Source organism: Ixodes scapularis, unplaced genomic scaffold, assembly GCF_016920785.2.
Source record: "Ixodes scapularis isolate PalLabHiFi unplaced genomic scaffold, ASM1692078v2 ptg001152l_1__unscaffolded, whole genome shotgun sequence".
NCBI lineage: Eukaryota > Metazoa > Arthropoda > Arachnida > Ixodida > Ixodidae > Ixodes > Ixodes scapularis.
The window spans coordinates 128,978-142,242 of NW_024610105.1; the positions used below are offsets into that span (position 1 = coordinate 128,978).

A 13,265-nucleotide genomic window follows, 5' to 3' on the forward strand; every position below is an offset into this window, starting at 1 on the left:
TATTTGCAGTGGGAATATTTATTCAGTTGCTTATCATTGAGGCGAAAGATTAGATAACCTCCGCCGATAAGTGTTTTCACCTGCGTAGGTAACACAAAAAGTCAGCGAAGCAATAACAAGCACTTTATAATCGTTTAAACATGAACTTCGTGTCGCGGGAATCATAGCTTGATTCCTATGACTGTGATATTCTAAGGACATTCATGCTGTGTGAGATTCTAAAATATAACGTTTCTCTATTTAAATGTCTTCATGAGATGCTCCACAACCTTGCTAATTGTTTTAGTGTCGCTGAAACAGTAATAAATATATTTATTTTGACGTGTTTAAACACCAATACTAGGCCTTTGTGTGGAATACAACAAACATCAAACCACTCTAATAAGAAACACAAATACATCTACGCATGTGAGATATATCGAAATCACGGCTAAATATTGTTCCGTATTTTTTACTTCAGACGCAAAGTGTTTGAAGACCAAGGACAAAATAAGTCGAAATGGTCTTCCAATTGGGCCCTACCGCCTGATAACAGTGCGCAGCAAAAAAAAAAAAAAAAGGAGAAAAAAATATTGTTCTTTAACATCCAATGCACGTGAGATACCTTTAGCCATTTCAAACTTTATAAAGCTTATAAGCATTTTTACATGGACCAATATTTTCTTTAATCTTCATTTTGACAACTGGCGTCAGAAGTTTGATACTTCTTGGGACCACACAGCAGGTCGTAAACGAAATCGCAGGTTGTACTTTGCCCAAGTTGACTCTTCGGAGCGACGACGGTGCAGGCATCTTCTGCATTGTTTTAAGATTTGCGTTAGACAATGTCCATACATGTGCCTAAGAGCTGGGCATTGTATATTCGCGTACTTTCTCATATATACCATATCTTTCCCTTCCGTCGTATTGCCTTTAAAGTCCAGTTCTATTCCGAAGAAATCAAAGTTGTAATAAACAATCATTATATATGCAGTGTTATCACAGAGCTCTTGGACGTCTGCATTGTCTGCTGCCCATTTATGCATCCAAGCGAACAAGCGCCTGCTCAGATAGTACAAACCTCTGGGACAAAATGTGCCTCTTCTCTGGGAGTTTAGGGCTTTAAGAACCCCGAAGAAGTCAAAGTTCGTAATGCAAAATGTGACCTTTTTTTTTGCTAAGAGTCGGCATATCTTTCCCTTAATTCGACAAAAAAATGTCTGAGTTAGGCTTCTCTGTCGGGTTTTTTAGCTTTCATCTGGCATCTTTTGGGTGAAAATCGCCAAATAAGTGTCAAAGTTAGGCTTTCTGCCTGCTTGTTCGGCTGCAATTTGGGATCTTTGACACCAAATCGCCAAATAAGTGCCATAGTTAGGCTTCACTTCCTGATAGTTAGCCTGACATCTGGCATCTTTGGGCACTAATCGCCGCATAAGAGCCAGACTTAGGCTTAGTGCTTGGAAGTTCGTCTGTCATTTGACTTTTTTTGGATATCGATCGTCAAAGAAGTGCCTAAGTAAGGCTCCTATTCCTGCAAGTTCGGCTGTCATCGAGCATATGTGGGCCTAAAGCGCTAACTTATGCCAGAGTTAGGCTTCGTGTCTTGAAATTCGGTGGAAGTCTAGCACCTTTGCTCCCAAACCGCCAAGCAATTCCTCGACATCCAAATCCTCAGTGACATCCTCTTTGCCCATTGAGCCGCTGTGAGCTAGACACGGCTCATTTAAACTTCGCCTTTGTCTACAATGTAGGATATCCTGGACCCCAAAATTGATAAAGGGAACCATTTTCCATTTTCCTTTTTGCTTGTACAGAGCGAAGAGAAAGACGTACAAAGTCGAGATACTCTCGAACTGATTTTTCTGAAATGCTAGAGTAATGCAATCAGGGTACTCCCGTTGGCACCGGCTCATTTATGTTTGGGGATAAAGGATCGATGAGTTACTGGTAAGGTGCGGGTGATTGCGTCTTGATTAAATATAGACTGAGTTGAATTCTGCTCCCAACTCTTTATTTTATTTTGGGTTTCTCGTGATTACCATAACTCTAAGGTGGTCGGAATGTATTGCCGCGGTGTGACGAGACAACGCTGATTTTGCAAACGCAGCAGCGGGTTTTTGTGCTCGCGGGTGGGTGCACACGCCAATGTCCGGTTCGAGGGTTACACATTTTTTAACCGAGGTGCCGTGAGATTGGTTCGACGTTATCGGAGCTGCTGATATCGAGATAGTGCTGCGCGGGACGGAATCCGCAGGTCTCCTCAACATATTTCATTATCAGCCGTGGTGTTGCAGACACGAGCGTAGCTGTGCGACTGTTTTGCATTTATCAAAGCTGAATGCTGGGCTAGTTGGTATTGGTCTTGGGGTGCCAAAGGCATGATAGCGCTTTTTTTGGACGAGGACTAAAGAAAGAAAGACAAGACAGACACGAGCGCTGTGATTGATTGTGATTGATGAGTGTTTAAGGCTGCCATTAGAAAAAACGAAACAACAATAAACAAACACGCGCTTGGGGCTTTGTAGTCTCGAAACGAAGTAGTGGCGGAAGTCCGGTTTCTCTGTCTTTTTTAATGCTAGCTTTCGTTTTTCGTTTGTGTGTGTGTGTGTGGGGGGGGGGGGGGGGGGGAGGGTCATTTGGCTATATCAACAAGGGTGACGACATTTAACAATCGCGCTTCGATCACTTCTTTTCTTTGTGTCCTGGAGCGAACGAAATAGCACTCTCGTGGAAAACCAGAGAAAAGCTAAACTTCGGCTCGCTTTGGAGCTTTCTTTGGCAATTTTGGCACATATCTGACAATCCAGTCGCTGACCAGAAAAATGCCAAACCTTGGCAAGCACCAGAATCGTTACGACATTACAATTTTTTTCGCAGTTATGACTCACGTATGGCGCTCACTTTGACACTCATGTGGTGGACCAGAGAAAACTAAACTTTGGCATGGACCAGGATCGCCAACTAACCAACTAACCAACAGTGCCAAGTACTTTGGCACTGACATGCGTTATGAATCAAAACCTAACTAAGGGTATGTTAAACCCCTACGTTTGTCACAGTTTTGCCCCTGAATTGTGAAATTATAAATAAATATTTTTTTATGTCATTCGTTTTATCGAACTATTTAACACTATATACCCTTCGAGGTGGTCTGTCAGCTTCATCATATTAGTTTTGGAACTCGTCATTTAGCACTAGAGCACTATTTGTTTAATATCACCAATCAAATTAATATGTTAAAAAGGTAGTCATACCCTTAACGTAGATGCTTCTGTAGACAGTGCATTTTCCAACATCCATAAACGACAAGTATAGGGGTAGTGAATCTTCTTCTGAAATGTAGCAAGTGTGGAAAACAGTGCGTACTGTAATATATTTTAAAACAAAGTAACATTTATGATGTGTGGGCCATCAGTCTGTTGTTCGAGAACTTTTATGGACACTTAAGGGTTGATGAACACATTGCAGTCTCAACGCCGACCTTAACTTTTTTCTGTACTGTATTGTTGTTATGAAAACTTTCGCAGACTAAGTACATGTCCAAAACAGTGTTTTAACAATGTTGCTGCTGGTGATTACGGCATAATAATATTAAGCAAAACATGATACGATTGCCCTGGTGCACCATCTGACTACTTTCACAACGAAGAGACTGTTCTGTAGGGACAGCTATGATGAAAGCATGTCCATGAACTTTGAAAGGGGTGCACTTATTGTTCTTAAGAGAGATCGTGCTTGCTGTCTCCTCATTTGACCTTGGATTTATAAAGGGTTCTGTCTGAATAGAAATACCTTATAATAAGTTCAGCTTGCTCATTGGCGTGATTGGTTTACCATCATACCTGGAGTTCACCAGGTTTTTGAAAAAAAATAAGCCTATTTTGTGATAAACTCGATCTTGCTAGGTACCGGAATCATTAGTCTTGGAGATTTTAATGTACGCCTATAAAATGTTATTTACAATAATTTTCATCGTGGTCTATTTGAATCACAAGTAGGACGAATGCTTTACTCAATTGTATTACCTCTATGGATTGAAGCAATATATAATTTTAAAAATCCAGCATGATATGTGTTTGATCCCGCGTTAGTAAACTTAAAGTTCACAGTCTCATCCAGACTTCCAACCCAGTAGTTACACCTGATGTTTGGCACATTTCGTTTTTAAGTTTATTGTGTTTCGTGTAAGAATACAAATGTTACAGGCTAAGACTCATTCGCTTTTAACAAGGGTGACTCTTAGCCTTTTCAAAACTTTAGACAGTGAGTAGCGCACGAAAATGTAAACCAACATACGTAACTCTAGGCTACTTGCTAAATTTAGCATATAAATGGGTTTCAATTGGAAACGAGCGTGTTGGTTAATAGATACAAAACTTGAAAGTATAAAATAGAGAGGACGAGGACGTCCTGTTCCCGTCCTCGTCCTCTCTATTTTATACTTTCAAGTTTTGTATAAATGGGTTTCGCGTAGACTATATACATCAATTTAGCTTCCCCGTTATATCTGACGGTGAATTTAAACTCACATACCTTGTACATCAATTCAGCTTCCCCTCTATATTGTCACGAATGACAATTGACAAGGCGACGAATGACTGAAGGAAACAAACGTTTAGTTGGGCGAACGTGCGCCAAGAATAAAAGAGTAGGCTAGCGTTGCAGGCGTCGATGGCGACGTAACAGCAGGACCCACAACTGGGGCGAGAGTGACTCCATATGGAGTGGCGCGGCTTCTTAGAGCCTAAGATATTATGCCTCGACCTGGACCTCGAACTATACATTCTCGACCTCAACCTCGAACTATACATCCTAAAAGTAAACATGCTGGCCAGTTGTTCAATCTTCCCGAATGTTCGATTTACATAAAAAGGGGTGAAAGATCATGCGATGCAGGATATCAAACCCGGGGCACCTCCATGTGATTCCAGCGCGCTGTCGTCTCGACTATCTAATCTCACGGCAATATGGTCACGGATCAAGGCGACGAGAGGGAGTACAATGGACTGAAAATAAAGGCTTAATCGGCGAAATTGTGCCAACACAATTAAGAACCAGCGTCGGGGCGGCAGGAAAACAGGCCGCGATTTGGCGGCCTGTGAAAGTTTGACTCAATGCTATTGGCTGCTGTAGTGGTCGCCATTTCGGACCCTCTTAAAGCTTTGAAGCTTTAAACGGGTCGTCAAAACAAGTTGCACCAAGATCACTATGGAGCATAATCGTACTGAAAGCGTTTCTCGGCCAAAAGGAGTGTCTTTGGCACTTTGCATGCAACGAAGGCATCACTCTTGCTTATTTCCCCGGATCTCGTATAATTATGTTGCTCTTCTTGCGTGCTTCAAGACGGTAAAATTATTTTTCAATGCCTCCAGCCATTGACGTTGCGTGTGATGGCGGTACAAAGATGTACGTCATCACACGCGGCGTCGGTGCTTGGCCGCATTGAAAATTAATTTTTACTGTTGAAACGCGCAAGAAGAGCCACATAATTATAAGAGATCTGGGGAAATAAGCATGAGTGATACGTTTATTGAATGCGTAGTGCCATGGACACTCCTATTAGCCGTGGAACGCTTCGAGTACGATGATGCTCTATAGCGGTTTTGGTGCGACTGGTTTAATGACCCTTTCGAAGCTTCAAAATTTTGAAAGGGTCCGAAATGGCGATCACCATGGAAACCAGCAGCGAAAAGCTAATCACTTCGAGAGGTCTTGTCGTCCGTATGTCGGTATTTGTTTGTGTTCGGCTAGCAGATGGGAAGGCGTTGGCGCTACTTTCCCAGATCCAGTGACTTTCATGCTGACGCGGTGCCTCAAACCACGACTTCGCTTTCCCACACATTATAGTCAGTTGAACTTCCGGCTGTTTTTTGCGACTAGGTTTATGTTCGGGCAACGGGGGAAAAATGCTGATCGTTGATCATATCGAGACCCGCTGTAGTTTCGAAAAGTGCTTGAATTAGTTTAGCTTCTAGTTATGGTTGGCTTTAAAGTTTTAAATGGTCCTATTTAACCACACCTGCTTTGGCTTTCGGATATAAGACACAGTATTCTTTAAATATCTTCTCACATGATTTACATAGCTTTTCATAAAATATCGCTCGCTCCTTATATTTATTTAATCTACAGTCACGTTATCATCCTATCTAGGATGATAACGTGCATATACATTTATAACGGCATTCATTTGACTCACAACATTTTCCTTAAAGCTCTGCGTGAGTTTAAGGCAACGTTACTAAAACACTCAGTTGGGAAACTCCCATAGAGACAGCTTTGAAAAACAGGACCCAATCTGTCTCCGAGCACCGAGCTAATGACGAACACAACGCCACCATTTCTCCCGCAGCGGTCACTCGAGGAACTGCACGTGACTTCTATTTTGGCTTTAAGAACAGATACAGCGGAAGAGGTTACAGGGGTGCCACCCCCGTCTCCTCGGCGGACGCGCCGCGTCGACCTACCGATGTTAAAATGCACCTAGGTCGGGACGCGCTACCTGAAAGCCCCGTTGAGGCATGGTTGTATAAAAACAATATTAATTGCGCCGCAAAACCCTGCAAACTAAAGATTTTAAAAACATAACGCGCCCCTCTTTTTGTACTAAACTCCAATAAATTTCATACAAAAAGAGTCTTTTCCGTCTGTTTTTGCACAAAAACAGGCTTTCAAAAAGCTCAAGGTGACTGCAGTACAAACAAACGATAAGGAGTGGCGCTGTTGTCGCATTTAGCTCGGTCTCGGTGGACGCCAGCGGCCCAGATTTCGACGGCGAGTTTCCCAACTGAGTGTTTTAGTAACGTTGGTTTAAGGCAATCATGCCCGGTGTATTAATTATTATGCGTATTGGCTGAAAGCGATTTATATCTACTGAAATATTAAAAATTACGTTTTTATTGTGAATGCAAAGAGTATCACATTTTGGTTTTACTTGAGGATACTGCAACCTTCTTAGTTAATAGAAGTATACTTACGGCCCTCAGGGACAAAGTTTAACTGATTCTTGGAAGTATATCCTTCAGTTGACGCAAGCGTGAATAGCGCATTCCTAGTGACCAAGATAAATAGGATTAGAGTATTATTATTTAAAGAAGCAGAACATTTAGGAGCAAAACAAGTAATTTATTTTAATAAACAGCAAATAGCTCCAGCAGTAAATATGTGCGTGTTCAGTAAATCTAATGTAAAAAAGGGACCTCGAAAGTGAAAGCTTAGGTAAATCTAAGATTTATCACTCTAACAAATTCATTTATCATAAAACAATACGATACGTATTACAATTATACAACTATCCCTCACTGCTGCTAGAGGTAGTTGATTTTTGTTTTAAGGTATGCATCACAGTAACTATACTCTTCATCTAGTGAGAGTTGGATATCTGCACTCTTACCTTCAATTCTTGCTTTATTGAGCGAGCGAAAGAGACATAGCCATCCCTTTGTTTTACCTTTTGCCGGACGAATTTACCCACAATATATTTCTTACGCTTTGCGGATGGATATTGAGAAATACAGGCATCCGAATTTCCCTCGCTGCTGAATTCACGAAAACGAATTAAGTCTTTGAATACCCATTGACCAAACTAATATTTGTATCTCTGTTCATTTGTGTTAAATTTACTCGTCCACCAAAGAAAAACACACATTCTAAAAAAATGAGAATGGAATTCTGTATTAGAAAACATGTGTAAGGTATTTAGTTAGATAAACCTAGATTTTGGTGTAAATAGGCTTTATGTGCGTAGCGTAATGCTATTATATTTCGACGAAATGCCATTTGTAATCAATAGGTTGATCGAATCATTCATAGTTTTCAAAGGTTTTCAGCGATTAATGCGTCTCAAGCTTTACTTACGCCGACTGTGGCTCCTCTCCATACTCAATTAAAATATGGTATCCACCCTCCTCTTCAGGTCCCACCTGGGAAAATCTTACGCATTTAGAAGTCCCGAAGTTTGGGTCTTCCTCGTAGTTTCTGTACAGCATGTACCAAGTCTCGGTAAGTGGGAACCCCTGCAGGCATTAATTCCGGAAAATTGAATTAATATCTGAGTACTAGTTATATTAGTTAAGGTATGTTAGAATTCGCTTTTTCTTGTGCTCGGATGTAACAAGATGATAGTGTCACGTACGCAAGCCACATTATGTTTTCGATTCTCTGAACTTGATTTTTTAAGATGACCGAGACCTAACCATATTTGGGCATGAGTAAATATGTCCATCAGAAACAGCAGCCTGTTAAATGAAGTGATCTGAAAATAATACACTTGACGATTTTAATTAAAAAGAAACAATCTGGTACGCGGAAATAAATATTACACAAGTTATATATCAGATAAATTGTATAAAATGATTTTTCGTTACTAATTTTAGACAGGTTGACCAGTAAATACCTTGGGTATATCCTGGTACATTTCAAGATCTGGATTGAGCTCGGGGTAATTCGAAGTTGATCCACCGCCATGAAGAATCAGGATAGTTGCAAATGTAATGACGGTCTTTGACATAGTTGGTGCGATTTATAGCTGAAGTATTTGAACACTTCACATTTACCTGTATAACGCGAATGCAGTAGTGTTTATGCGAGGTTTTATAGCTGATCTCGACAGGGATCGTGTACTCTAATTTGTACTTGGTTTCTTATCCGAAATGTACGAAGTCGCGGAACATGCGTCATTATAATTAAACCCACCCCTGAACAAATGCCAGTAAAGATGCAAGTGATTTATTTTTGACTTTTGCGTCCACCTAAAAATATAGTGAAATTAAAAGGTGGAGGCGTCGTTCCCCTAACTGCCTGAGTAGTTAGAAAAATACTTCAGCTATACATATTATTAAAACTCAAGTTTCCCTTAGTGGAAACGTTAAGAACAATAAACGGTGTAAAGAATATGCCACTTTTGTACATTGTGACGCTAATGATTACAAATGACTCAGTCTTAATGAGTTTTTAGCTTTTCCATTTTGTGCATACCGCATGTACATGCTCTATTTTGCCGTTAAGTGTCTTCATGCTACATTATTTACATTTAATGAGCGATGCCTCAGCCATGATAATTGTTGGAAATATTGCAGGATGTGCGGAGAACACCCATGGAACATGCATGACTGATGCGAAGAGATATACATTGGTCGTAGTTCACTTCTAGCTTGTTTAAGCTATATAGGGAAACATTTGTTTATAAACTTGTTTCTTTAGCTCAGCAGGTATATTTAACCTAAAGCTGAGGAATTATAGTTCATTTATTTTATGACCCTATTAAAAAAAAAAAAACAGCTTAAGCTGGTTTCAGCTTCAAGATCGCTTATTGCTCCAGCATGGCCAGATTGGCATGCTGGTTGATCTGGTCCCGGCATCAAGCTCGGTTATTGCTCCAGCATGCCCAGTTTATCATGCTGGTCATGGTGGTTGATCTGGTCCCAGCTTCACGCTGGGTTATTGCCCCAGCATGCCCAGTTTGGCATGCTGGTCATGCTAGTGGACTTCCCAACCAGTTTAACCTGTTTAAATTAATACACAAAATAAACAAGCCAAGTTCTTCAGAAAAGCCAAATCGGCCTCCAATTTATTATTTTCGTACTTGAGGCCTGCTCACAAAAGCTCAGATGCTACACATCCTCGGCGCTGACACAGTACATTCCCGACGCACAGACAGCAGTTTTCGGTGCAAAACAATGTTTTTTAAAACTAGACTGCTTATCTCTCAACACGAAAAATACTAGACACATGCTAAAATCAGGCAAGAACAATAAAAATACTACACGGATGAGAGAAGCGAACCTGGGCCGCGGCAGTGATGGGGGCGAAGCGGCGTCTTGCGTAGTCGGCAGAGGCGAGGAAATCCCTGTGGCTTGGATTGCATTGACGATACTCCTCGGCACCACCGTCATTCACGAGCGCGCACACGTTCGAAGACACGAAGCGACGCCTCAGTCGGGGCGTCCGACTTGTTCCCCTGCTGAACGGACTGCCGCTCGCTGTCTCCTCGATTGCCGCTTCGCTTGCACCGCCGTTCAAGTAGTCTCCAAACAACGCGCAGACAGCCGTCCCTTCGAAAATCTGCTCAAGACCCTTCGTGGGAAACATACTTGCGTGTGAAAGTGTCAAAAGAAACCAGTGACACTAAAATGGGGTTATTGCATTTAGAACAAAAAGACCCTGCAAAAAAAAAAAAGCGTGTGACGCCATTAGCGAGGGAGCCGGGGTCTGGTCATGAGGAGAGTGCAACAGTAGATGGCTCCGTTTTTTAGCTGGATGCACTAGCGACGGAAGCGCGCCGTGACGAAGCATTCCTTTTTTGAGCCAACACGCTGAGGAGGACCTGCAGTGGCGTACCAACTTGTTTTTGAGTGGGGGGGCAAACCAGACCCTCTCCCCCCCCCCCCCAAATCGAAAATTCGGCGCAACTTTTGTCCAACTTTTCTAAAGATTTGGCAATGATTCGGCAAAATTACAACGTATACCAGGCTTAACATTGATATTTTGTTTTTTCTCACGAAAAAAATTTTGCTTCTTCTTCTTAAAATAAATACAACTTGTAGTGCCTATTGAAAGAGTTATGACTAAATAAGGTGATATTCTAGAAGATAATTGTATCGATGTCGCTTTTGTGTGTTTACTTGTAATTTTGGTGTATGCTTCCAGAAAGTGGCGTGACAACGAGGTTGGGTAGTAGCCGGCACAGTCACGAATCACACTACGAGAGCTTTGATTTTGAGGCTTCATCAGCGCACGCCTGCAAGTGTGTTTACATTGTTAAAATAAAGGCAATCACTGCGTTCTTACTTTCTCTGGTAGTCGCCGTTTCGTGCGCGAAAACGGATGCAACGGTTGCTGAGCCTTCACCAGAAGAGATAACAATATTGTAAATATGCATGTTTTTCGATTTGAGTCACTTGACGTCAGCTTTGCATGAAAGTGCGCGTTCCATATTCGCAACGTGCCGCTTTTAACCTTTAAAATTCCGGTTTCTGGTGTTCGGACACACACGGACGTTTAGGAAGATGGGGAGAGTTAGGAATGGTCGGATGTGCAACGTCGACCATGATAGTTTTGTGTTTAACGAATATTTTTCATCAGTGTTTACTAACGAGTGCTTGGACTCCGTCCCCACTCTCCCTGAAGAGCTTTACGAGCGCATGCATCCTATTAACGTTAACTCCGCCGGTATTATAACATTGATTGATAAACTAAAACTTACTTCGTCCGCTGGAACCGATAACATCAACTCTAAAATTTAAAAGAAACACCAGTGTTATTTCGAGTGAGTATTTAAAACTTATCTTTATTCAGTCCTTATCTCAAAGGTGCCTTCCATCTGACCAAAAGGTGGGAAGGGTAATTCCCAGTCTTTAAACAGGGCAGCCGCTCTTCCGCATCTAATTATCGCCCTAATTCATTGACTTCAATTTCTTGCAAACTACTTGAGCATATCCTCTACTCCAATATCATGAGGCACCTATCATCCCATTTCTTTTCTTTAAACAGCAGCACGGTTTTCAAAAAGGTACACTCTCCGGCAATATGAAAGACCCACTGGGAGCGCGTGGCCGAGGCGGTGGCTGGCGGGGGCGCTGCGAGCCCTCCGGGCAATTCCATTCTGCTTCGAGGGGAGGACGCTCACTCGGGCTCAGATAAAGCGAAACGCGCTTATCAGTTTGTGCCGAGTGCCGAATGAGCGTCCTCCCCTCGAAGCAGAATGGAACTGCCCGGAGCGCTCGCAGCGCCCCCACCAGCCACCGCCTCGGCCACGCGCTCCCAGTGGGTCTTTCATATCGCCGGAGACTGTACTTTCCTGCGAAACACAACTCTGCGACTTCATCCATGACTTGCACACTAACCTTGAACCTTGAAATGAAAAAACTGACGCAGTTTTTTTTTTTTTTTCCAAAGCGTTCGGCCGTGTTTTTTATCAACGCCTTCTTTCTAAGCTATCATCTTTTTGCCTCGACCGAATAACCGTTTGCATAGATTCGTGACTTTCTCTTTTCCCGTGTACAGGTCACGTCCATGATGATCATGAATCTTCCTTAATAAATGTATCTCCCGGTGTTCCCCTGGGGTTCGTACTTGGGCCCTTACTCTTTTTAATATTTGTTAATGACATCCCCATTGGGATTTCTTCAAAAAACCACTTTTTCGCCGACGACTGCGTCATCCATAACAAAGTAACTTGTGTGCAAAATAATAACCAGCTTCAGGAAGATCTAGAGAAAATTAACAATTGGTGCAAAGAGTGGATTATGTCATTAAACAAGTATAAACGCAAACTAATCCACTTCACCAAGAAGAAAAACAAACACTGTCATTTAATTACTTCTTGTACTCCGATCTGATTGAGACCGCTACTGTGTATAAATACCTTGGTGTAAGACTAACATCTGACCTTCCCTAAAATAACCACATTGAAGTCATTACTGCCGATTCATCTGGAACTCTTGGACTAAGCAGACGTAACTTAAAAAGGGCTCCACCCTTTGCTCGTAAGCTAACCTTGGACACGTACGTCAGACCAAAAATAGAATATGCTTCAACCATCTGGAATACCCATCGACTGTACCTCATCAATACCCTGTAGAGGCAGTTCAGAACAGAGCTGCTCGCTTCATTTCATCTACTTATGACTTTTTTTTTCAGTGTCTCAGCGCTAAAAACTGAACTAACCATGTCCTCTTTGCAGCTTCGCAGAAAAGTCTCTCAGCTGTGCTTTATTCACAAAATCTACTACCACATTCCCGACCTCAAAACCACTTTGTTATTACCCCCCGACCGAACATCTTCTCGCCTCAACAACGTCTGCACCATCAAGCACATTTCTGACTCTACTAACGCTTTCAATTGGTCATTCCTTTCTCAAGCCATCAGCCACTGGAACAGTCCCCCATCCTCCATTGTCACCATCTTGGACCCTGCTGATTTCTCCTCTGCAGTAAAACTACACTTTTCTTGGCCCATGTGATGGTGTGCGGGGCTAGGCAGATAGGTGAAAACCCTTACGCAGAGCGCCTGCCGGGCCAGACTTGTACGTAGTTCAACTACTTTACTCAAGTTACTGTAGTTTAACTACTTTTCTGGGTAGTTTAGTAACTTTTAATTACATTTATATTCTAGTAATTCGTAGTTTACTTTAACTACTTTTCCGAGTGACTTCCACTCAAATTACAAATTACTTTCTAATTTTAGTGGTTGTTTTGCCTATCAACACAGACAAGATGTCGGAAGGTCAGCTGATATTTGCAGAGGGGGAAGCATGCGGAGTAGAAAAGGGGGGGATGGGAAGGAAGAAA

General features: G+C 42.0%; 1 protein-coding gene across 1 annotated transcript; it reads right to left on the bottom strand.

The window, feature by feature from the left end:
- Window positions 1-664: 664 nt before the first annotated feature.
- LOC115331057 lies at window positions 665-8,485 on the bottom strand. The gene is made up of 5 exons (XM_029993117.4): window positions 8,372-8,485; window positions 7,834-7,991; window positions 6,954-7,027; window positions 3,234-3,311; window positions 665-795 (listed from the first exon to the last, which is right to left on the bottom strand). The coding sequence occupies exons 1-5, from the start codon at window positions 8,483-8,485 to the stop codon at window positions 665-667; spliced, it is 555 nt and encodes a 184-aa protein (XP_029848977.2).
- Between the last annotated feature and the right edge of the window lie 4,780 nt (window positions 8,486-13,265).

Coding starts and splice junctions, on each gene's coding strand:
- LOC115331057 (XM_029993117.4), bottom strand. CDS start 8,485: ATGTCAAAGACCGTCATTACATTTGCAACTATCCTGATTCTTCATGGC. Junction 7,028..7,833: donor GGAGAGGAGCCACAGTCGGC/GTAAGTAAAGCT, acceptor CTTGGTCACTAG/GAATGCGCTATTCACGCTTG. Junction 3,312..6,953: donor AAACTTTGTCCCTGAGGGCC/GTAAGTATACTT, acceptor GCTACATTTCAG/AAGAAGATTCACTACCCCTA.